At 40.0% G+C, this 25,766-nt stretch overlaps 1 protein-coding gene across 5 annotated transcripts in view; it reads left to right on the top strand.

Annotated features, from left to right (window-relative positions):
• Positions 1 to 3,084: 3,084 nt before the first annotated feature.
• The window catches only part of ACSBG1 (acyl-CoA synthetase bubblegum family member 1), a 36,143-nt gene continuing 13,461 nt past the window's right edge, over positions 3,085 to 25,766 (top strand). For 2 of the 5 annotated variants that reach the window (XM_061347612.1, XM_061347611.1), the window contains exons 1-7: positions 3,085 to 3,111; positions 5,646 to 5,758; positions 6,547 to 7,879; positions 17,457 to 17,539; positions 23,458 to 23,675; positions 24,299 to 24,387; positions 25,167 to 25,287. In XM_061347612.1, the coding sequence (XP_061203596.1) occupies positions 7,800 to 7,879; positions 17,457 to 17,539; positions 23,458 to 23,675; positions 24,299 to 24,387; positions 25,167 to 25,287 (591 nt within the window). In that variant the 5' untranslated portion in view covers positions 3,085 to 3,111; positions 5,646 to 5,758; positions 6,547 to 7,799. Of the gene's footprint in view, positions 3,112 to 5,645; positions 5,759 to 6,546; positions 7,880 to 13,353; positions 14,052 to 17,456; positions 17,585 to 23,457; positions 23,676 to 24,298; positions 24,388 to 25,166; positions 25,288 to 25,766 lie in introns of those variants that run through there. The other 3 variants (XM_061347613.1, XM_061347614.1, XM_061347615.1) reach the window with 3 other exon arrangements.

The raw sequence follows: 25,766 nt of genomic DNA, 5'->3' as shown, positions 1-25,766 counted from the left end.
CGCCCTACGTCACGGGCCTGGAACGGTCTAGAATTCCCGCGCGTGACGTCACCGCCGGTGCGCGCACGGGGCGGGGCCCGGCTGCTCTGCGGCGGGAAGAGGCGGGGCGCGCTCCGTGTCCGCCTCCTGAGGGAAGAGGCGGTTGGTTCTCGTCGGGTATCGCGGGACTTGGTGAGCGCTAGGGACGCTGTCGGGCTTGTGGGGTGGTTTACTTCCCTCTTGTTCTGGGAGGTGTTTTAGTTCGTGTCTGGCTTGGGGAAACACCGGCGAGCATCCCTCTGTAAATCTTTCTCTCTTGAGAAACGAGCGCTGGTTGTACCTCAGTTATTCAGTTTGTTAATAGCTTCTGGTGCCTTGTTCTTTAGTACTGTGGGTCATTGAAAACACAGGGAACTAACAGTGTGCCCTTGCCTTGTGTTTGGGGTTTTCTACTCGCCTTTTCGTCACGCCGGTGTGCTCAGTGTGGGCTGGAAACTCGGGCTGGTTTTCATGTTTCTCCAGGCAACTCAAGGTCTCCGAAGAATTATTTATGGCTCAGGTGAAAGGAGAGACTCAGTACTGAGTAAAATCCCACCTGAGAAGAAGAGGTTAATGATGGAAATCACAAATGAGAAATGTAGCAAACATGTATGAAACAAAAACGGGGCTTGTTGAAGCTCACATAGAAACACTAAGAAGCGGTTTTGTATTTAAGGGAACAGCTCTTTATTCCTGGAATCGTTTTTATAAACCAAGAAATCTCCTGTGGTTATGGTAACCCAAAGGCTGCAGAGTTCTGTCAACCACAGTGGAGGTAAAAAGTTGATAGTGAGGAACAGAATATTACTGTATTGTCTAACAGGGGTGTCCTGGGTTCAGCAGTAGCAGTCATTTTTCTCCTTCTTAGTAGCTGGTGCAGTGCTGTGTTTTGACTTACAGCCTGGGAACAGTGCCGATAACACCAATGGTTTTGATTGTTGCTCAGTAATGTTCAGTCTGACCAAGGACTTTGTGAGTCTCATGCTCTGCCAGGGAGGAGGGGAAGCCAGGAGGAAGCAGAGACAGGACACCTGACCCAAACTAGCCAGAGGTATTCCATACCACAGCATGTCATGGCCAGTATATAAACTGGGGGCAGTTACCTGGAAGGGCTAGATCGCTGCTCAGGTTGGGCTGGATATTGGTTGGCGGGTGGTGAGGGGTTGTATTCTCTCCCCCTGTTATTTCCCTTATCATTATTATTATTGGTGGAAGCAGCAGTGGTTTGTGTTATACCTTAGTTACTGGACTGCTCTTATCTCAACCCATGGGAGTTACATTCTTTTGATTCTCCTCCCTATTCCTCCAGGAGCAGTGGGATGAAGAAGTGGGGGAGTGAGCGAGTGGCTGCATAGTCCCTAGTTACTGGCCGGGCTTAAACAAGTGGCAAAAAAGAAAAGGGAAAAAAAGCCCAATAATGTAGGTTTAGAATGAAACATTTTAATGTTTTGAATCTCTAGTGCTATTATAATGTCTTTTCTACTGAATTTCAGGTAAATATTATTGCCAGATTGAATTAATGCCATCTGTTCCTTACTCTTCCTTGTTGACTTACTGAAGGAGAGGGAGCTAATATAGAGGAAAACAATATGTCAGAGGAAGAAATCAGTGTTAGTAGCTATTGTTTTCTCTAAGCATAATTAGCAGCAGCTGAACATGTGAGTACCTTCCACAATTTTGAATCTATATTGGCAAGTAAACACATTATTTTCTAAAATGCCTACAGTGAGGTACTCTGTAAATTTTCAGGCTGAGAACTATATATCCCTTTAAGGGCAAAAAAACCCCAGTTTATTCTAGTGATGGCTTTCACCCTGCAAATCACTTTTCTATAATCTTATAGTCTTGAAGATGATATTCCTGTTTAAGAAGAAATGATGAATCTTCTACCAGTAGCTGAATGCTTCAGCGCTTGATAGGCTTTCAAAGCATGTAATGAAATTCACCAAGAATTTAATTTCAAAGATGAATTTATAACATGTTGCAAGGAGACAGCATATAGTTTCAGTTAATAGGAACCCTAATCTAGGTGTATGTTTATGTTGGTAAATGTAATACGAACTCAGACTTGTGAGTGGTTTCTTACTAGTAACTGTTGATGCTAGCAGTAACAGCCAAAACCTTCATTGATATGGATCTTTGCGTAAGAGGAGTGAGCCTCCTGATTTGTTTACTTTCCTTTCCTTACTCCATCATTTTTCAGAGGGAGCTATCAGGTTATATTTAATTCTCAGTATTTGTTTTCTCCATCTTTGGTTCCAGTTGGTACAATAAACTCCTTACGTATCCAAAGAATTAATGGGAAAGGTGGTAAGGGCTGCTTCTGGATTAGAAAAATAGAGATAGCAGCTCCTCAGTGTTCTTTCAGAGATCTCCTGTATCACTCCAGTCTGAGAACTGCAGTCATCCTGACACCTGAGGGGAATACTCCACTTCTCTAGTTGTCTGAAGCAGAACATTTCCTATTTATCAGTACTGTATTTATGGAACAGAGTTGGAATCCTCAGCAGCTGGTTTTACTCATCTAATTTGTCATAATTAGTAATAAATGTAATACCACCTTTACACATGCAGACATATTTCTGAGCAATTTCAGCAGTGGTTCCTTTATTCAAATAAGCTGGTGATCAAGTGTGTGTATGATCAGTTCTGTTTCTTTCACTACATACATTGCCTCCTTAAGTCTGTGGGTGTTCCTGACCAGCAGTTTATTGATTACCCATATTTCACATGAGCAGCTGATCTCTTTTACTGTTCTTTACCTCATCTTGTCGCTTTTTACTTCCACAGTGTTAAATTTGTGTGTAGATGGAAACAGAAAAAGAAGCAGAGGATTCTTGTTCTCTGCAGGTAAACAGAGAACAGGAATGAGGACTGGGAGTGCCCAATAATTAGACCCTACTGCCCTCTTTTAACCAACAGAGGACTCTGCCTTCAGTTCTGAAACAGATATTCCCACTGTTAGCACAAAACAAGTTAAAGCCCTGCCTTTTTGTTTGCATTTCTGTCATTTATCAAGCCATATCCCTTTCTCATCAATAATGCCTCCTAAACTGTGAAGCTGTTGTTGGAAGCAGCATCCTGGATACACGGGTGAGGATACAGTCTGCTGAATTGCAGCTGCAGTTCCTTACAGCACCCTTGATTTGTGTAAAGAAGTTCCAGGAATACATTTCATTACAAACACCTGAAAAAGACTAAATCAGGAATCCCAGGGCTTGCAATTTGTGGTTGTTTTCAGTTACGCTAAGTTTGCGTAAAGAATTTCACTTGTCCCTCCAGAAGGTGAAATGAGAATCACAGTAGGCTTTCCTTGGTGTTGAGCTGGATTCTTCAGCATCCTGAACACGTGTCATGAGTGCTACAAAGTTGTTAGGAAAACACCCTTTAAATAATATATTTAACCTATGATTTTTAGCCTTATTTAAAATACACTTTTAAAAGCCTATTTGAAGTATAACAGTTTCGTATAATGGACCTTTAATGATCCTGAAACTTTTTCCCTCATAATAATAATGGCATTTGTTTTGAGCTGGTTTAGGGCAGTGTGTAGTGAGTGACTAGCATCTTTACAGGGTTTTTCTGAGGCAAGTTTTAATTAAAATTGTAACAACCTGTAATAATTAGTTTTAATTGCTAGTAATGCAGAAGGAGTAAGACCAGTTTTCATAGTACAGCAGCGATTAGTTAAAGCCTGGGCATTCCAAAGTGGTTTGGGCCTATAGAAAATTTGACTGCAAATATGAAGGGATAAATGAACAGCTATAAGGTAAATATGAAAAGAGCAGCTACTTACTGAGTCTAAAACAGTCTTTTCCTCAGAAAGAAGCAGCAAAAATGCTTCTGGATGTTCCTGTCCTCAGACCAACTGTTGTATTGACCTGAGGGGATGTTCTTCCTCTCTCCAGTTGCTCATGAACATCTGCCTCTTTCTCCTGTATTCACAGCTACTTTTGTTTTCTTTATGATTCTTTCCTTAGTACAAACTGGTTGTTACAGGCAAATCTAAGATGCTTTTGTTATTGGCAATCCAGAAATTTTGCACAAACTAATTCGCCTTTTTCTCTGTACTGTTGTGGAACAATTCCCTGGGAAGCAGAATGCATTGTTCAGAAAAGCAAAACAAAATTCCTTTTGCTGTGGCATGGTCAATGAGAGAAAACACTTTTACAGAGATATTGCTACTGGAAATTCTGTTAAATATTAATACATGCAGGTGGTTGTGCTTGTGAATAGCCAAGTGTTTTGTGGGATAAACTGCTTCACCTGAAGAATGTGTGTGATGTAGTCTCTTCGCTTTCGCCTAGAGGTGCTGATTTGTGTATAGATGAATTCTCTTGTTCTGCAGGAGGGGGGAGGCGCAGCTGAGGGTGAAAGTCCTCCTTCTGACATGAATTCCTTCATTAGAAATTAATTAATATAAAAAGTGTATGTGAGTTTAAAAAGATGTTGCTCGCCTGAGGCTTTTTATTATGCAATCTGCCCTCAGCATCTTAGCCCAAACTACCAGAAATGTGTTGATCGTTAAGGTATGTGTTGGGACTCATTTGTTTACTAAGACTTGCTGGAGGCTTAGGCACAGTCATGTCGAAAGACATGTTTGAATTTAGAATTTTGCTTAAACCCTGAAACCTACTCTCCTTTCAGAGTAACTCCGCAGCTGATGATGTTTTTATTTTAGCTAAAATGTTTTAGAGGCCAAAATTAAATCTTTAATTTTATGAGAAAACACTGGGGAGGGGAAAAGGTATCAAGGTGTATAATCATAGTAAATGCAGTTAACAGCCATCCAGGAACACAGCAGACTGCAATTAGTAGCAAGTTGAAAAACTGCCAGGCTTTGAGAGGGACAGTTTGAAATAATAATAATTAAAAGGAAAAAAAAAAGAGAAGTGGTGCTATTTCTTTTCCGTGTAACAAAGGCTTTGAAATAGAAACTGAAAGTTATGGGATGTTTTGCTGGTGCTTGTTGTGGAGTGAGGGTTGGGTTGGGTTTTTTGTTTTGGCTCAGTGCTGGAAGTCTGGAGTAACAATAGGACTACAGGTTTAACATCCTGTGGTATCAAAAAGCATTTTGTTTTACACTTAGATGTTGTTACATGACTAAAAAGAAAGGGGGGGGAAAAAAACCCAGGGCCAGTCACACCGAGTTGATTTGCTACATGAATTGACAATCTGCTTAAACTAACTGGGATGAACAGCAAGGAGCATCCAGAGTTAGTGTACTCCATTCATTTTAAACACAAGTTTTATGGCAAAGCATAAACATTCTTTTTTTACAAGTAAAGAAATGGGGGAGTACAGAGCTAAGGGCAGTTTGATGTTGCCATAGTGTCATTGTGAGTTAAACCTGAAACACCCTGTCCCAAACAGAGCGGTGCCATGCACTCCACCCGTGCTGAGGCTGATCTGTGCTTTGCAGCTCTGTTGGTTACTGACCTTAGTAACAACATGGCTTTGTTTTGGCTTCTGTAACATTTCTGTTGGGGATCTTGTGACAGTGCAAGTTTGTAGTGACAGTGTCTTTTTAAGTATCAGTGGTTAATTCCTGAAAGATACCAATCAATTATAAAGCAAAGGATGTGAACAGTGTATGAGCTTTATTTGCTTCTTAATTTCCTTTTTAGCTTTGTGAGGCTATCAACGCCAAGACATCTTAACCTGTAGCTGGAAAAAGCAGCCCATCCCACTGCAAAAATCCAGTCTGAGTCTGATGCAGCCTTGAACAAGTCACATGCAGGTAGGTATAGGCATAAAAGATAGCATTGTGTAAACTGCAGCATATAAAAATCATTTAAAGATGAAGATCATTCCATATGGAACTCTACATATGTTGCTAGACCCATTTTGTAGGATATACTACTTGAAACTTGAAGAGTACCTAGCAATGTTGTACCAGAACTACAAATGCAGATTCTGTATAGAAGTGTTTCTTGCAGCAGGATGTTCATAAGCCTATTGTTAAAATGACAGGATTGTTTGTAGCTGACAATTGCAGGAAGCTTAGTTTATCACAATCTTGTGAGTTTTCTATTGCAGTCAAACAATACCCAGTCCAAAAACCAAATCTTCTCCACTATTTCCCGCAGACAAATCCCCCTTGCTTCGCAGCCTGTCTGCCCTGCAGCCAATTCTGTTACCTGGGGAGTGATTTGGCATCAGGGAATCCTTGATTGAAACAAAAGAATTTTCTAACCATCTATTAGTTAAAGGAAGATGATATGAAAACCAAAACAAAATCCTTTCTCAACACAGTATGTACAGAAGAGATGTATATTTGAGATTTTCTGTTTATTCACTGAAAGTACAAGTTTTAGAGAACTAGCAGCCATCTTCTTTCCATGAGGCCAGCCTGTTAGCTACCCACTCAACACACAAGGTACACGCCAAGCAAGGTAATGAGTGCTCATCTAATTGCATTCCTTCATCTAAAATAGCATGTAAAACACTGATGACCAAAAGAACTAAAAAACCAATGAGATTTCTTGCCACAAAGTTGAATCTTGTTTTTTCTTTATGATGTTTCAGGAAATCTGGTTGTGAGCCCATAGAAGATACCTAGTGGCTTTCTGCACAGAATAATTGGGACAAAGAGGAAATTTGAAGACTTATCCCAAAATGAAGGAACTAAATGAATCCTGACAGAATTTATTTTTCACACATGTCTGAATTGGACACATTTTTACCATTGAAATGTCCTCTGTTCCACGTTCAGGTATTTTCAAAGCAAGTTTCTGGTATAAGAATAAAACCCTTAGAATCCCTCTGTGAAGTTTTCTTTCTTTTCCTTTAATTTCAAATTGCATTCTCTACAGTTAGGCATTTGGAAATGGTGCAAGATACTCTGGAATAAAGTTCCCATCTTTATAGAAAGGTAGATGTTTACTGGTTTTACATATTCCCAATCGCTTTGTACCACTGAATGAAACATTCTAGATAATGTTTTCTGGCTCTGAAGGGAAATGGCACAGCACAGCTTACGTTCCTCTCTTCCTCTTGTAGAAAGGATAGTCATTAATGTCATCTGCCAGTGACAGACCCTTGCCTGGGGTATCCCCTGATTTAGGGAAATGCCGGTTTTCACAGACCAAAACCATTCCAGGGAAGTGCTCACAGTGGGTGGCTTGAGCTATTCCCTGGATCCTTTTTGTTTACTTGTGTCGAAGTAGCCTAAGGAACTGAACTAGATTTGCTTACATCCTGGGTTGTAATTTGTTTAGTCATGTGTGGAAACCTCTACAGTATGTAATAGGCCTGGTTTGGTGAAGTCAAAGTGCTGGTGTAGTTGTGATGCTGGAGGAGGCACTTGGCTGTTACACTACTGGGTTTCACAGGTATAATTGACTTGAAGGCATTTCCTGATGTAATTAAGCTGTGTTTTCTTTAAGAAAATCACTGAATGTTCTATTTTGAAACTAGAGTTAATAAAGTTAGAATTGCTTCGACTTCTGTGAACAAATTTGTTGGAAATGTTGGCAAAAGAGAAGATTTGCATCTTAAAGCGTTGTACACTCATTAAAATTCTTCTCATGGATAATTGAAGAAAACTGAATTAAAAGGAAAGTTTAAGCAGCTCACAAGCACTGCGACATTTCGAGCATGTTAAAATCAGAAAGAAACAGCTTTTGTAGCTGTAGTCTCCTCCTCTTGTATTGCGTGTTGGCTTTTCTTAACAAATAACCAGTTACTGTTGGTTTCTTCAGTTGTCCAAGTAGCTTATTTATGCCTGACCCGCACAGCTCCTGACCATTTTTGTGACCAGCTTTAGAGGGCTTGTCAGCATGCCTAACAGTGGAGAGCCTCTTATGAAAACATCACAAGATGAAAATGCACAGAATATTTCAGAAAGCTTTGAAAATGGGTAAAGTAGCCTGAGTATTTATTTTAACAAACTGGTTTGCCAGTTTTTCACAACTTGAGTTTGTCTGCTGCTGTTGTGCAGGTCCACAAAGACCTTGTCTGCCTGGTGGTGTCTCTGCTACCAAATGCCAAGTAAGATCTGTCTTTGAGACTAGAATGAGAAAAAATGTAATGAAGTTTCTAAATGGATTTCTTCTCCTATGCGTGCTTCTAGTTTGGCATTAAATTTAATAGCATAATTCAGGATGGACTATGTTGCTTGTATCCTATGTGCATATATCTAGCTGTACAGCATTCATTTTATAGCACCGAGGTTCTTAGACCCAGGAGTTTGTGTATAGCAATTCCAAAAAGAGACGTGTTTAGCTCCTGTGGCTCAGCCGCTCACAGCTTAGCAAAAATATGGAAGGCTGGTTGAAAATACTGGTGAATTACCAGGCTCTTATGCTTCAGTATAAGCTTTTCAGCAGTGTGGTGAGGTAATGGGCATTCACAAGTATCAGAATATAATAGAGTTCAGATAGTCAAGTAAAAAAAGCAGTCAGTGCTCCTGTGCCATCCCTTCCTGTGTCTCTGATGGCCAGATTGGCCCCAAAGGCTTTAGAAGTTCAGTAGCGGTTGCTCTGCACTTTTTACAATGCATATAATCTACTTTGAATGGGCTATCAAAAATACCTGAGCCACAGCTTTGCAGATAGGTCTCTCTTCCCTTTGGAATTTGCAGAAATAATCCTTATATCATAATTAGCCTTTGTAGCTGAGCATCTTCTTCCCATCAAAGGCAATAAAATTTGACCAGGTAACCAGCTACGTATAAAATAACCCTACTGGCTGTCGTCTTCTTTCTGTCCTAGGCAGCACAAAAGGGAACATTATTTTTCCTGTTACTCCATCATTGAAATAGTGTCTTCTGTTACAGAAAGCTCCTTATCCTTAGAGGTTTTAGAAATAGCTGCTTTAAGAACAGAACAACACATCTCACAGGAATCCTTTAACTTCTGCTTATTAGAACTTTGTCGATATTGCTGAGCACTAATTACCCACTCCCAGAGACTGAACTATTGTATCAAGCAGATATTTTTCTGTTAAGTTAAATCTAATTTCACATTTGTTGAGGTAACAACTTGCATGTTATGTTGCTTGGAAGGTGTGCTTGACCCTTTCAGGTAAACAGTTGGTTGGGATCATTTTTATCATAATGGTTTCTTCTGTTGTGGGCTCTGTAATCCAGGATAAGAATCATTAGGAGCAAACCGTAGACTTAATGTTTTTGGAAAGGAAAAAGTTCCAGACCTCCCTGTAAGCTTTTGAAAGTTGTGGTGTTGTTGCTGCTGCTGGATTCCTAATGCAGTTAATGCGAGAACTGTAATTTGTTTAATCTGGCCAAAGATCATAAAGCAGTACTAGGCTTGTGATCAGTATGGGTATATGTACACATGACAGTTAGGATTTTGCTCATTTGTAATAATGCCTGTATTTTAGTATTTTAATGCATGCTTCTATTTGTGATATGCTTAAGCAAAAAAAAAAAGTTTTCTTGTTTTCCTTCTTAAAAGAAAAATAAAGCTAAAAGAGAATTTAAAATGATAGCAGTTTGCACCCATTGCAAACAGGAACTTTAAGCTTCTCTGTTTAAAAAGGTTATGAGCATTTGGGTTGTTTCTGAATTGCTAGTGAAAGCATATCACAGAGACTAGAACTGCAGCTAGTTCTGATGCATTTCAAGTCCATGGCATAATACTTCTTTGGTAGTTTTTTGATGTAGTCAGTGCATGTTGTCGTGTTAAATATCAGTGCTCACCTGGTGTGGTTAGAAGTCAGGCAGCAAACTTTCTATACTTCATTTTGTATGCTGGAAGTAGGATTCCAGGCAGAAAGAGCTAGACAAAGAAAATAAAATTCTAAGAAAAAAGACCTTTTCTAAGGCTGGAATCAAACCAGTGTGACCTAAAAATGAGAAAGAGAGGACATAATGAGTTCTGTGTGACCTAACTTTGCTGCGCTCCCTGCAAATAGCCATAAAGAGGCAGCTTACTGAACAATTTCAGCCTCAGGTCTGGGTTTGTGCTGTGCAGGGGAGAACAGAGCCAGAAAATCTGTACCAAGGTCAGTGAAGGCTTGTAGAACGCTCCCAAGTGTTGAATAGAGCCTTTTGCAGAGAGGGGGATAAATAAAGGCTGGGTACATTGTTCATTCCTTCCCAAGCACCCACAGAGTTCTCAGCTATCTGTAGAACTGGTCTGCTCACCAAAATAAATGGCCTGGCTTTTGAGGCTATTTAGTCCTAACAACAGAAAAAATACTTCAGTTATATGTTTTACTATGTGTGTGCCAACTGTTACATGGCAAAAAGGATTCAGCTTTTAACTTTAATACCTTGCTCCTTATTAAGCCTGTCTGTGGCTATTAAATATGCCTTTGTGTGGGAAGAAGTTATATGAGTAATTTGAGACTGGTTTCTTGTGTACTATGAAAAGCAAACTGATAGTCATGCAGCTCACTCTTTTGCAAGAGTAGGAACGTATTTATGCTCATTTGTGGCCCCTTTTTTAAGACTCAGGAGGACATGAAAATCAATTAAAACCTAAATCTAACCTGTTCTTTGAGGACAAAGGGAACCTTTTAATAGAATGAATAAGGACTGCATTATAATATTGCCCTAATTTGAAGAGAGGAGTAATTAGTAAATAAGACAGCCAGTCATGATAGAGAGGAACGTCCCTGTAAAGGACCACGAGGACCTCTTGTGACTCCTTACTTTGCTCCTTAATATAGGGAGAATGTTACATGTAATCAAAATGAGGCTTTAAAGAGCTAAGGTTGTGTGTTGTTACTGTGTGGTTTTTACCTTATGCTGTAGAAAATGAGGAAACATCTTCAAAATGTCTTGGGTAACAACTCACAGCTCCCCAGAGCCTGGAGGTGCGTGTTTGCTACTTGGCTGTTTATGTGCTGGTCACAGATCTCTGTTTAGCTGCTGAGCTGTCCAAGCTTTGATACTACATTGATATGTTGATTTCAGTCAGGGTAACTCTCTTGTCTTTGTCGAGAACTCTGAGGGCAGATCCATGATTCTAAATTTATTGTCTTGTGCTCCTTCCTACAACCTCTCCCCAGAGCTCTCTTTTAAAATACTGGATTCAGCACTTGCAGGATGCATGGGGAATTGGGAAAGGATTACTCGTGAATGGGATCCACATGAAGATATTTAGTTTCTGAAGTTTCTAGGCAAAGTGCCAGGATCATTAAACCCTAAGAGCTACCCATAGGTAATTTAACCCATGGCTTTTTGCTGCCAGGAGAATTGTCAGATGATTACTTAATGATTCCATCTTGAATTCAGATGTGCCAGTGAGCTGTTGAAAATGCCTGACACCCAATGAAAAGTACTTTGGAATGTGCAGATGTAGACCCAAAACATATTACCAAAAGCAGCTCTAGTGTAGATTAAGGGTGGTGGAATATGTACAGCTGTGTTGTTCTGGAGAGCATGCAACAAATGCTTAGGGAAAAAAAAGTAATTCCCAGAGCAGAGATAAATATTTAGGACACTTGTCAAGCAGAATGAAGCAGCAAAAGATACACTCCTATTGGAAGTAAGGTTTTTTTCATCTGCTTTGTTATGGATTACTTAAACAACCAAGGTGTAGGAGTTCAGAGATGGAATTGGCGAAGTCATCCTCAGGAGAGGCAAGCAGTGAAAGATGAAAACAACATTTATTAAGAAGTTCTGCCTTGGAAAACTCATGTGTTTTCCAGTGGAGCCTACTTTTTGTGTATTAAACAAGATTCAAATGTTGGAGTTTGGAAAGCCAGTTCAGCCAAAGCATTGGAGAAAAAAGTACTTGTGCAGATGGGGATTTACACACTTTGTAAGGGGAGCACCAGCACACTACAAAATAATTCTTTGGGCAAGGCAAGCAGAGAAAAGAGTTTAATTATAAGATGCAGACAGTGTTGTAAGAAATATGTAGTAATGTGCTTCCTGCCACTTGGAAGTAGCCTGGTGGGTGAGCTTGTAAATGATATCCTCAGTGGAACAGTGAAGCAGATGAAGGAGCTGCACTGGTTTGGATCATTGAGGTGTGTACAAGTGAGCCTTCCTGAGAGCCATGGAGTCTGGAAGCGCTGCTATGAGAGCATTCCCAGGAGAAGCTCCATGGATTGCTTTTTTTAAAAACCTTGTAAGTGACAGAGAAATTGTGTGCACTCAGCAGATGCGGTAACTGAGCATTCCCTTGTTATTGCCCGTGTTCTTTGCTGCAGGCAATCTGCAGGATAATTTATGTTGAAGAACCAAAAGGATGAAAATGCTGCAATAGTTACAGTAAAGCTTTGGAAGTTAAGCAGAGAGGAACTGCAGTAACATGGTTGGCTATAGACATAGCCTTGCACCTTGAACATACTGCTGTTACAAAATTAGGCATTACATTAATCTCAATTTACCTGATAATGTATGTTCATGAGTGCAGGATCTTCCATATTGGACACTTACCATATATTAAACCAGAATAAAATTAATTAATAAAAATATTTTCGCTATCTGGGGAGCCCACACACATGGTACAGTGTTATCCAGGAACAAGGTGAGAGTGGAGAAGCTGTGTAATGGGAGAAGCTCCTCTGTTAGAAAAACACGGAAAGGGAGGAGGAGATGGTAGCTTCATCATGAATCCAGACAGCATGGGTCTGGAAGCTGAGGTAATGGACTCTGGGTGAATGCACAGTCTCAACTGCCAGCTAGTTTAGCTGTAAAAATAAAGGGGAAAAAAGAGGGGGTTTAAGTCTCTTTTTTTTAGAGCAGTTGTGAGTGTCATTTTCAGACTTCAGGTACTTCAACTTGGTTCACATGTATCATAGAATCATAGAATAGTTAGGGTTGGAAAGGACCTTAAGATCATCAAGTTACAACCCCTCTGCCATGGGCAGGGACACCTCACACTAAACCATATTACCCAAGGCCTCATCCAACCTGGCCTTGAACACTGCCAGGGATGGAGCATTCACAACCTCCCTGGGCAACCCAGTCCAGTGCCTCACTACCCTAACAGGAAAGAATTTCCTCCTTATGTTCAATCTAAACTTCCCCTGTTTAAGTTTTAACCCATTACCCCTTGTCCTATCACTACAGTCCCTAATGAAGAGTCCCTCCCCAGCATCCCTATATGCCCCCTTCAGATACTGGAAGGCTGCTATGAGGTCTCCATGCAGCCGTCTCTTCTCCAGGCCGAACAGCCCCACCTTTCTCAGCCGATCTTCATATGGGAGGTGCTCCAGTCCCCTGATCATCCTCATGGCCCTCCTCTGGACTTGTTCCAACAGATCCATGTCCTTTTTATGTTGAGGACACCAGAACTGCACACAATACTCCAAGCGAGGTCTCATGAGAGCAGAATAAAGGGTTATGATTAAATATCCCTAAGTCTAAAGGAATACCTTGTACTGAATCATGTCTTAACAGGATACATATGTAGTTATTTGATGAACTGCCTGTTTTATTCTTGCAAGTTTGTAGAAAACTGGTTTATTTACAAAAATTCTACCCCCTGTAGACAGCCAAGTGGTAAAATATTTAAAATTGGCAAAAGTACAGGAGCAGAATGATACGGAATCAGAGTACAAAAAGAATGATAGATGTCTTTTTATTTGCTACTGTACAAAATCTGTTTAACGTGTAGCTTCCCCTTAAAGCCCAAGATAATATTACTGCTGCAGAGCAGTGTTCATATGCTGTTGGTGCAATTTGCAATCTTACAAATAGCTCTGCAGAATTAAGGCCAAAACATATTGTATGCTACAACATGAAGTTTATAAGTTTTAAATTTGAGAGAGAAAATATTCCAACCTAATTATACAGGACAATTGGTGTGTTCTGTGAGGTGTATTACAGTGAGAATTTCTGTATAACATTTTCTCCATGGAGATCATTGCTTTATTATCATCTTAAAAATTGACTTTATAGATTCTTTTCAGCTTTATTCTTAGTATTTTCACAAGATTTTCCTATGAGGAGAGAATTTAGAGGACAGCATATATCTGGATATATATGACCTAGAATATGGGATGTAAGCAGAAATTCCAGTTACCAGAGAAGGAAACATAGAGCCTGTGGAAGGAGAGGGCTAATTCCGAAGTCCTTTGAAACTAAAAACCTCATGGAAATTAGTATCACAGTAAGTAGTGCTGTTAATCAGATACTCAGTGTCCTTTTGGTAACAGAAAAATCAGTTTTTCCTAATGTGCAACTTCATTGAAAGAGAGCGCTCTGCCATTTTGTAATGCTGAAAGTGGAGAGATTTAGCTGTTACATTTAGTTCCTACAGTTATGATAAGAATTGGTACTGTATTCTTTTTTTCCATCAAATACACTTGGTTAAAACAAGTAATTGCTATGTCAGCAAATTCAGATGGGTTGCTTTGCTTCTGGGGGTAAGGATTGTCAGTTCCATCAGTTGCTATTTTACCATTGTAGTATCAGTCACACATGTATTACTTCCAGTGGTTTGTAACATAGATCTTGCTAGAGCTGTTACAACCTCTGAAACAAAGAAGGAAGGGAGAGAGAATGTTCAAACTCTTGCCTTTTAGGTTGTGTGAGAGCAGCTGTAGTCTGATACTATATTGAGCTGCCATAGAGTAGTGGTTGTAGCTGCAAGCCTCTGGATAAGCCAGTCAGCCCAAGCATGCTGTGCCTCCCTCTCAGGTGAAGGGGGTGTGTGCAAGCATTGAATTGAGGCAGCAGATGAGGTCATGTGTGATAGAAAGGTACCTTGAAATTAAGTCCCAAATTACATCAGGAAGTAGTCATTCAAAAACTGCTTCTGCTAATGGAGGTGTGCAGAAGTATGCTTTGTTTAGTTCTAGGTGGTCAGTGTTGTGTAACACAGAACTCACTGTGTTCTGATTGGCTTACTAAAGTGGCCTCTACTGTGAAATCCTCCATGTGTGTTTTGTTGAGGTTTTTGCATGTTACTTTTAGAGCCATAAACTTGTAACGCAGAAATCGGATGTATAGAATCCACTTTTAAGCTGGTTGTTGCATTTTGGAACATGCTGTTCCTGCCCTAATAAAGTTAAAAAATGTATGGGGAATCTTAGCCTTAATAACAGATTTAGCAGCCCAAGTCCAGATTTCCAAAGCATTATGGCTTTGCTGGGGCATCTTGCCACTGAAGCATCACTGCACTGCGTTTTTTCCTTGCTGCAGGATGCTTAGTAAGCTCTTGATCAAGCAGTCCCACTGAATTCTGCTCAGTTCAGCCTTACATGAACAATTCCAGATACCATAACCATTCCTGGATCTTTACTTAACTTTAGAAGAAATAATTCCTAACAAAAGCTGAAAGTAACAACATTAGAAACATACTCTTTCACTCAGAAGGAATGCTTCTGAATATACACATATATTGTCGATGGAAGAGAAAATTGCCTAACAGTACTTCCAGGGTTAAAAACCCAACCAATTCTCAAATGGACTGCTACGTCCATCAAGGCAGGTGGCAACTACTTTGCACACAGCATTACTAACATTAGCCTTCCTGAAGGTAGTGGATGCACAGAGCTCCTCAGACAGCTTCTGCATGTTGCAGCATTACCAGTGCCAGTCCAGAAGTTCAGACTTGTTGGTTGATTCTTTATTAAGGGAACATAATATAAACTGAACTGGTATCTGTAACAGTCAGATGAGAACAAAGCAAACCAAAGAGATTTTCATCTGAGAAAAGTCATGGATGATGATTATCATAAGTTTTGAGTAGCTTCAGAGGAAGCTCTTCTGATATATTACTGATCAGATTTGTGTTCTTCTGAGGACTTTTTTACTGTTCGTTTTTTGACGATGTTTTATTTGTTTCATAAAATAATAGAAGTTGTTAAATATTTAGTGTTCAAAAGATATTTAAAGGAAAAGATTGCATTAGATTTCTAAACATCAAATTAATTTCTCTCCAAAATAGGAAAATACTCAAGAACTGGGAAATGTTTTGAGATGGCAAATTTCAGATGTTTTGTTTTTACTCCCTAATGTGTCTTCCTGGTCTGTCAATCTGTCATGCAATCCCACTTCATTAAGTCACCATTTTCCCATCTATCAAATACAGCCTTACCTTTCAAAATGCAGTATAATCCCTCTCTATGTTTACATTGCTCAGTTTCTCATCAACATCCACCTTCATCAAGCCAGTGACTATTTTCACAGCCTACCTCTCTGCTCATCAGACAAGCCCTTTCATGTTTTATCCCATTATGCCATTCACAAGAGAGGAAATACCCTCACAGGCAAGATTAGTGATGACTCCTTGTTTTCCTTCAGCTGCTTTTGTGACCTGTACCTCTGCTCTGAGGCACGGAGGTCTGCAGCATGGTAGCAGCAGGAGATAAATTGACTGTGATTGTAACTTCTGATGGGTGAGGAATTGTGCAATGTGCTAAACTCTTATAGCAGTGATCCAGCTTGGTTACAGCTTGCTTAAAGAATGATTTCATTGTGAATAACAATAATAATTTCTAGGAGTGCCCACATATGTATAATAGGTATTCTACAAAGTGTAGTTAATGTGAGATAGCAAGTAATGTCTGACATAGCGTTGGGCACCTGACACTGCTGTGTAACAAAACTGCTTTTGAAGTTGCTTGTTATTTAATGGAGAGCTGGGAAGGCCCTTGTTTGGACTTTCTGTATTTTGTGTTTATTATACTGTGGAGGGGAGGGAATTCCTGAGCTTCACTCAGGACTTGTTTGTTGTAGTTGTTGGAATAAAGGTAACCATAATTTGTTCTTGGCCTTTGAAGGCTGCCGATTGCCACCTTGTGATCTATTAAATGAAGTCAGCTAAATTAAAAACTCCGCATGCTGCTATTCACGAATAATCTGCAGTGTATTGCTATGTGCAGTCAAACGCTTAGTTATTGGTTATATGGTTTGCTCGTATAATCCTCTGCATCCTGTTACCTTACAGACTTTCTGTGCTGTATTATCTGTGCTATAATCTTTGCTTGGTTAATTTAAGCCAAGAAATGTTCATTTTGTCCATGTAATGATGATAATTTGTTGCTTTGGTGACAATTTTGAGAGACTTTATTGTTATTATTAGGAAGTAAATCTTTTCCTAGCCTCTAAAAAACGCCAGCCAGCCAACAGAAAAGCCCGTAACCTCAAAGCTTCAACAGGTATCAACCTTGACAGTTTACAAGGTATTATATTAGTACAGTGGCAGCATGATCAAGGTTAAAATTGATAATTCCTTCTGTATACTTGCGTGGTTCATGACCTCTCTGTTATGATTCAAAATTACTATCTCCATCTTTTATATGCCATGAGGTTGAAGCCAGAAGTCCACTGGTATGAAATAAGAATGTCTTCCTTAGAGTGAAGGTATTTCTGCGTTTAACCTGATTGTAGTGTTTGCAACAAAGAGGCAAAATCTTATTTGTTCTTTTGAGCTTTCTATTTTCTCCTGTTGTGTTTCTAAGTGCCTGCAAGCTGTGTTTTTATTTCCCCTTGGATTTATTGCATTTTGAGTGCAGTGGATCCTACTAGCACTCCTGAATAATCTTTTAATAGGTATATTTTCTTTTAGAACCTTTACAGATGCACAGACTGCCCGCAGAGATTCACTGCTTCATTTGGAGGAAACCCAAGATGAAGGCAGAGAGCCAACAGGTAAGCATGTAAAAGATGATCCTTGGAAATCTGAGCTTCTGTAAGGTGGATTTTTTTTTCCTGTAATACAATGTTTGTGTCTATTCTAGCAAGTTACGACTGACAATTTTTCAGGGCTGGGATAAAGAGAGACAGCCAAAAAAGTCAAATGAAACCAAAGTGAATCAGGGCAACTGCAAAATTGTCAGGAGCTTTCTGTAAGCTTGTATGAATTCAATAGTTTTTCCCAGCTTTTGTCTGTATTTGAGATGATTACTAGATAGAAATGAATAATAGTCTGTTCCCATGGAACATCATACCAATTCTTGTGTTACCTTTGGCACCACAGGTTACTTAGCATCTGTCAGCTATTGAGGATTTGGCATACTGTGTAAGAACTGGAGACTGTAAGGGAATATCTATACTTCGATGAGTTCTGTGTAGCACTGTACCGTATGCATACTACTGTAATTTTAAACCAATTACAATGGTAAATTTACCCTTGTTTGCTACCATGTGGCTTAAAGGTTTGCTAGCAGAAATTGCAGAGAGTCTTTGGAAGGTCTGCAGCCCTGAGAGAGCTCCCTGTTGCCTTGGTGAGTCTGCTACTGGTGTCTAAATCTGCTCATTTAAACAGAGAATATTTGTTCTATGGGACAATTGCAGCAACGGCTGCAAGTGGTTTTTGAAGAACTAGCAGCTGTATGTAGGAAACTCGCATGCAGACTTCATATTTGACATATGTCTAAATATATATTTGTATGCATATATATTGACTTTTTAAAAGGCAATTCTTTGATACACAGTAGGTTTCTTTCTGAGTGTTGAGCTGCTCACCGTCAGCTTTTTGTTTTTCCATAAGCCAGAAATAAATCTGAATGGCTGAAGGTGATAACTTTCAAACCTCTATTTTCAAATGTTCAGGGTATTTTACTGAACTACTTGAGACACACACTGTATATATAGATTTTTACTGAGGCTTTCTTGTGTGCTTGTGAAGGCTCTGACCTATTTTAGTAAGAATTTATCTGGGACGCTGGTTCCTGCTGTCAGTTATCTACCCTGATTCTCTCCCAGAGGCTGCTGCTTTCTGCAGTTGAGAGGAATATTCTGGGCTGTAAACTGCAGTGTTCAGGAAGGAATGCATATGCCATTCAGCCACTCCTGCATAGGTGACCACAGCCTCTGGAAGAAAGGTGAGGTGAACAACTGAGGGTAGAAGCTGTTCCAGCTGTTCTGTCATCAGTTTCCTGCAAACACAAGTCACACCCCATCCATTTTAATTAAGCAGTTCCTTTACTTGTGTTTAGATATTTTTGTAAGTTGATGAATCAGGAGCTTACAATTTAACTTAGACTTTGTCTTTTATTTGACTTTGGGAATCTGTGGCACTACTTGTTATCCATTTCAATGAGAAGCAGTGTTTGACTTGGACACTTCACACAGCTATGCAGATGCTGAGTGGTGAAGTGTGGACTGAATGTCAAAAAGTTCTTCCAGAAAGTCTTTTGGGAGAAGGAAGCTCAGTGTTGGGTTGTGGTGGGTCTGCTTTGTATACCAGGAGAAAAGGAGATTCTGGTATACTCTATTTGTACAGAACTGTCTTTCTCACTTGATATGCTCTGCAACCCCAGGAGTAGATTTGTCAGATGAGGGCCAGATTATTCTGGAACTTTTACCTCATTCTTTTCCACCAATGTGTAGAAGCTCGTTCATGTAGAAGCAGGCCAGATTTTGGTTTTTTTCTCATGCATTTGTAACCTTACTGTTGGCAGCACGCATTACATTGGCATTACGTTTACCTGTGTCAAGTTAAAGGATAAATCACTCATGCTGGTTTTATACTGATGGAATCACAAAATAATTTATGTTGGAATAATTTACACTGGAGGGCCACTAGTCCAGCTTTCTACTTATAGGAGGGTTTACGGCTCTATTCAGCTGAGTTTTGAAAACCTCCAGTAATGGAGATTCCACAGCCTCTTCATCCCTCTTCTTAGGCTGACACCTGCATTGTGAAACTACTTTTCTTTATCCAGCAAGAATTTTCCTTGCTGCAGCTCATGTCCATTCTCCTGTTCTGCTGCATGCCTCTGAAAAGAATCTGTCTTCTTTGTATCACCCCCTTCAGTCTGTGGCAGAATGCAGTTAGAGTCATTCTTTTACCTTCTCTAGATTGAAGAAACCTGGCTCCTTTAGGGGCTTTTCTTACATAGTATGCTCTAGGCCCCTGACCGTCTGGGTATCCCTCTTCTGGGTTTGCTTCAGTTTGACAGGACCTCTCACTTGCACTGGGGCTTCCAGCTGCACACTGCTTCAGTTGCACCCTCATGAGTAGTGAGTAGGGGGAAATAATCACTTTCTTTGGTCTGCTGACTATAATCTTCCTAATGCAGTCTGGGATGTAGCTCTTTATCTCCGCTGGGACATACTACTGACTAAAATTCAAGTTGTCCACCAAGAGCCACAGGAGTTTTTATACAGAGCTAGCTGGTGTCCAGTCTGTGCTGCTGCATGGGGTTATCCAAGCACAAGCCTTACATTCACCCTTGTTGAGCTTTGAGGTTTATGTCAACCTAATCTTCCAGTTTGCCAAGGTCCATCTGAATGGCAGCCATGCCTTCTGGCATGTCAGCCCATTCCCCAAGTTTGGTGTCATCTTTGAAGCTGGTGAGGGTGCATTCTATTGCCCAAGACTATAATGCAGTCATTAAACAGTATCATTCTTGGGACTAACCCCTAAAGAATGTCACTTGCAATTGGCTGATAGGTAGACTCAGAAATGTTGACCACTGTTCTGGAAGACTAATTATCTTACCAAGGTCCAGGAAGCTTGATCTTGCTAGTGAAGACCAAGGAGAAGAAGGCGCTGAGTGCATCAGTCCTCCTATGTCAATAGGTTGCCTGCGATAGCCTTGATTCTCTGTTTAGCTGCTACTGTACCAGTAGAAGTGGCTTTTAATATCACTTGCCAATTTCAATTCCAAGTGAATTTTGACTTTCCTGCATGCCTGCGCGATGTTTCTGTAGTGATGTTTCTTCCTGAATACTCCCTCCACACACTCCCATTCTGGAAGTAATCAGTTTTGGAACCGTCAGGGTTGTTATGAAGCTTATTTGTTCTGATGCATCACTCCCTGCACGTCAGTTTGTAGAGACACTCTTCGGAGGGGATCTTATTTCTCTGATCAACATTGGTGGTAGTTTACTGATGTGAAGATCAATATATTTATTGCAATTTTTAAATGTTTCTTTTTCTTCCAATGGAAAAGGTGCAAGTTTCCACATACTGAAATATTTGTATGTTTTGACTAATGTAAAAATACTTCCACTATTTATTTATGTTTCTCTGACTGAGAGTTTAAATTTACATGTTTATTGTGGGAAAAGGATGATATGGCAGAAAGCCCTCCTCCCTTCCCAGCTGTGGCAAGGCAAGCCACAGGAAGCTGATTTCTGAGTTTTTTAAAAGCATCACTATGTATTTGCTGATATGTTCATGTTCACTTCTGTTTAATCTGTTCATTGGCACAGGGCTAAGTTTGACATAGATGCCAAGCTCTCAGACACCAAGGTGTATGTACTCAGCTTCAGCTTTTACTAAAGAGATGTTAAGCTTTCAGGGCCAAAGGCATCTTAAAGAAAACTAAAAAATAATGGCTGAGAGGAGGAATGATGTATTTGTGTTGTCAGCAGAATGTGATGGCATCATAGCTGTGGATTCTGGGATGATGACTGTGTCAGAAAAGCCTCCAGCAAAGAGCTGAATACCTTCTCTCATCATTAGAGCAGAGGGATGTTTTGCAGGAACTGGCATATAATCAAGATACTGTTTTGTATCTGAATCAGTTTCAAGCAGAAGTTAAGTCACTGGTTTAGTTTCTGCTTCTCAGGGTATATCTATGGAATATCCCTTGGAGTTCCTCAGGTCATGCACCGGGGCTATACCGCAGTCAGCCTGTCTGTTTACCTGTCTAAAGGTGACCTTAGTTCTTTTGCATTTTACATGACTCACAGGGTTGTTCTTCTATAAATATTAGAATTCATTTGCATTCCCAAATCCATCCTGGCTGTAACCAGCAGGTCAGGTAGTGAATAGAGAGAAGTTTTCATTCACATATTAGCTTTAAAGTATAGGATTAGTGTACTATGTTTGTTTTAATAACTAGTACACAGTCTCCTGCATACATCCCAGAGGTCCAGCAGTATCAGCCAGATGGGAGTAGTTCTGAAAAAAAAAAAAAAAAAAAAAAAGACTTGCTATTTATTTGCTTGTTTAAAATAATGTTTGGTGTTTAGGACCATATTGAGAAAGATCAGCTGAAAACTTATCAAGGATGAAGTTCTTAACTACTTGTTTCCTCCTGTAAAGTTCCTTGTTAAACATTTCTACTTCAGTGGGAAAACCACACACCTAAAATCCCAAACAATTAGATGAGCTGTCCTTGGAGCAATTCCTAAGAGAAACTGCAGAACAGTTTTTGCATACACTGTGTGTATAAGATTCCTCTGAGCCATCTTTTCCTTCAGCAGCAGACAGTGATCAGGAAAATTTAGTCTGATCATGGAACTTGGCCGTGGAGGAGAATAACATGAGGAAAAAACACTTCAAGAGACTCAGCATTACAGTCATTACAGTGAGGCTACCTGTCTGAATAAAATCTCTGCCACTTTTTGGTTTTTCCTGACAAAATTCTCTGTTTTTAGGAATAAGTCTTTCCTCTCTATCTCTGATGTTCAGTGAGTTCATATGAAGGACACAAGCCAAGGTCATATATTAGTGAATGAAAAAGGATTTGAGATACAAAGTGTAATGCAGGTAGCATGAGTTACTGAAGAAAATGTCAAAAGTAATGTTTTCTGTTACTCCTGATTCTGACAAGCCAAAGCTTTTCAGTGTGAAATGTTCCACCAGCTCTCTATGGAATCTTTTGATTTTTTTTAATGATTATGCTAAAAATATTTCATTTAGGAAAGTAAATGTAAGGAAAAAATGTTCTTAAAATGTTCTTGTACTATTTTGTTCAGAAGTACGGGAACTGAGTGTTTGATAGGGGAGTTGTGAGTGGCTTTTGTCTTCCTTGTGAGAATTCACCTCAATTTTGCCAATTTACTAACCCCTAGATTCTCCAAGGAGTGTATTTATACTCAGCCTGCTTCTTGCTGGGATTGCAAGAGCCAAATAGAATCTTTGAGGCAGTTATTTCTTGTGAATGCCAGGGACTGCCCCAGTCCTTGGCACCAGCGCTGAGAGCCAAGAGACATTAGTTGGTGCTCTGTCTCTGAGTCCTGTCAAGGAAGGGGAGGAAAAATACAGCATGTGGATGGCAAAAATACAGGGTGAGGAAGCAGAAGAAGGTGAAAGATGGTGAGGAAATAGGGCAAGACAGGAATGAGTGGAGTGGATATACACACTGGAACACAAGATAACCAAGGAAAAAAACTGGGAAGTAGTGAGGAGCAGGGGCAGAATGAAGGTGAATAGCTGGGGGGAAGGAGGGAGGAAAGAGCTGCGACAAGTAAAAGGAGCTTGGATGCTGAACAAGGACAAAGGCTTCAGTCTTTGGGATCTCCGTAGCCTTCTGATTCACCAGCTACTTCACCAGCTCAAGGGGTTGTGGCTGTGCAGGGCTGAGCGTGGGCAAGCAGATTCTTCTGAAACTGGAGCTCTGCCTGTAACACACAAAAGATCAGTGTAATTCTGTATGGTGGCACTTTGATTCAAGATGCAGAGCAAAGTGTGACAAATAAAGATTTTTTTCTTTCTACATGGTTTATTTGATAGTTATAAAATTGGAACGCCCTTCTCTCAAAAGGTGGCAAGTGCCAGAGTTCTGCTTAGTCCTGCAGTTTTTATGCAATCCTCTTGTCTTTTGGTACACAGTCACATGGTATTTTTCATTGATGGAATACCTTGGTGATAATGCTTTACTTTCCAGAGTCTCTGTGGACTTCTTTAGCTGATGGCAGAGTCAGGCTGAGGATAGATAACTCATGTCCTCAGACTCCCATAACAGTTCATCAGATGTTCAAGGACAGCCTAGAAAAATATGGATCCCTTAATGCTCTGGCCAGCAAAAAGAATGGGAAGTGGGAGAAGATAACTTTTTCAGAGTATTACTGCCTCTCCAGGAAAGCAGCCAAAGGCTTTCTGAAGGTAGGTATGGGAAACAAAACCAATTCCTTTTTCTGCCTTTGTCTTAAAACAAACAAAACCCCATTCCAATCTATAAGAGGCTTTTCCTAATTGAAGATCATCAGTCACATTCTTTATGGAAATAATAATGGTAAAAATTACTTTTGATCAAAGAGATTACACTGGTGTCAAGGAAACTTGGCTTCAAGTGAAGAGTTGCTGTATTACACTGTCTCACTGTGCACAAAGCTCAGCAAAAGGCCTAAAGATTAAAAACCAGAAAAACAGGTAAAAGTAGCTCTGTCATGAATTTGGTGGAATAAAGACAGATTGGAAAACATTTTAAACATAGGGTAAGATTAGTACTTGTTATGCGCTTGCTCTTATTGAAAAGTTCTGTTTCTCAGTTCCTTTCTGGACAGCTGGGCTCAAACAGACAAGAGAAGGTGTGGAAACTTTAGATCATGTTAACCGCTGATAGCTACACGTTTTTGCTATGGATAGCAATAGAGATGGACATGGCTTGTCAATACCAATATAATAAATCAAAGCTTTCCATGGTTTATGTTTGTGTGCATGCTTCATGCTATATGTTTCTCTCCAGTGTGCCTATATTATATGAACTTATGCTTATTATTTTTAAGCTTGGTCTTGAACGATTCCACAGTGTAGCAATCCTTGGATTTAATTCTCCAGAATGGTTCATCTCAGCTGTTGGAGCTGTATTTGCTGGGTAAGATTTTTGTTTGGTTGGTTTTGTGGCAGATTTGAGGATTTCTGTTTTGCTAGGTCTGGAAGTGTGGCAAATCAGTATTTGGTGTCTTGGAAGCTGTGCTGCAGGTGGTTGGCATATTCAGCAACCTACTGGAGTCTCACAGCTTTCAGTATATCCAAAATAGTGCATACACTCATAAACTCATCCTTTTTGCTATGGGCTTAACTGTGACAGTCACACAGGAGCTGTTGTACAGTATCTTATCACTGGAAAATGTGGGGAAACAGATGAGACTTCCTCTTTTATAGTAATGTTTGTCTACAGCAGGATATGTTCATGTAAATGAAGTGACAGGTAAATACAAATTAGCCGGATTCCTTCTGTCCTGGTACCTGTTTATACAATTTGAATTTTACCTCTTAATGTGTTTCTGTACCAGTGAAATTGAAATTGGTATCTGTGCAGCTTGAGCAGAAAGAAGACATGACTGTTGGGGTTTTTTTACCACTTCCCAAGCTAACTCTCTTGTAGCCTCAAGTGAGTTAAAATGCTGAATTCCAGCATATGGTATCTTCTACTAAATAGAGTTCAGAGGTTAGGTTTTGCCATGTGTATGTATCAGATAGCCATGTGTATCAGAATACTTGAAACAAACGTGACAGCTTTACTGCTCTTTACTTCCACACCTTCATACTCTTTCAGCTTTCAGCTGATCTTTGATTATTATTGGGGTTTTTTGATACTAAGTGTAGTTATGTGTGTGTATATGTTCTTATATATATGCATTTTTGTTGCAGAGGAATTGTCACAGGTATATACACAACCAATTCTCCAGAGGCCTGTCACTACATTGCTCATGACAGCAAAACCAATATCATGGTTGTGGAAAATCAGAAGCAACTGGACAAGATAATGCAGGTATAGGGTGGCTGAGTGGTTATTGAAATGCCCTCATTTCCCCATTTCTCAATGCTGTGCTGGTTCCATATGCACTCTGTTGTGAAACCTCTCATGGGAGTGTTCTTATTTGGAAGGTTGGTATCTGAGGATGCTGAGGAGCAGTGGCTGGGGGTTTGGCTTTTGGTTTTTCCCTTTTTTGAATGGAAACAGATTAAAACAGATTTTCTAGAACAGACTATGTGGTGGTTCCTTTTATTCAAGGGGTAACAGGTTAAAACTGAAACAGGGGAAGTTTAGTTTGGCTATAAGGAGGAAATTCTTCCCTTTAAGGGTGGTGAGGCACTGGAATAGGTTGCCCAAGGAGGTTGTGAATGCTCCATCCCTGGCAGCGTTCAAGACCAGGTTGGACGAACCTTTGGGTGATATGGTGAGGTGTCCCTGCCCATGGCAGGGGGTTGGAACTTGATGATCTTAAGGTCCTTTCCAGCTCTAACTAT

Source organism: Neopsephotus bourkii, unplaced genomic scaffold (assembly GCF_033783945.1).
Source record: "Neopsephotus bourkii isolate Nb327-2 ecotype Australia unplaced genomic scaffold, CSIRO-AGI_Nbou_v1 NB_318, whole genome shotgun sequence".
In the NCBI taxonomy this organism is placed as follows: domain Eukaryota; kingdom Metazoa; phylum Chordata; class Aves; order Psittaciformes; family Psittacidae; genus Neopsephotus; species Neopsephotus bourkii.
Note: the sequence above shows the minus strand (reverse complement) of the source record. Positions and strands in the feature narration are given on the sequence as shown.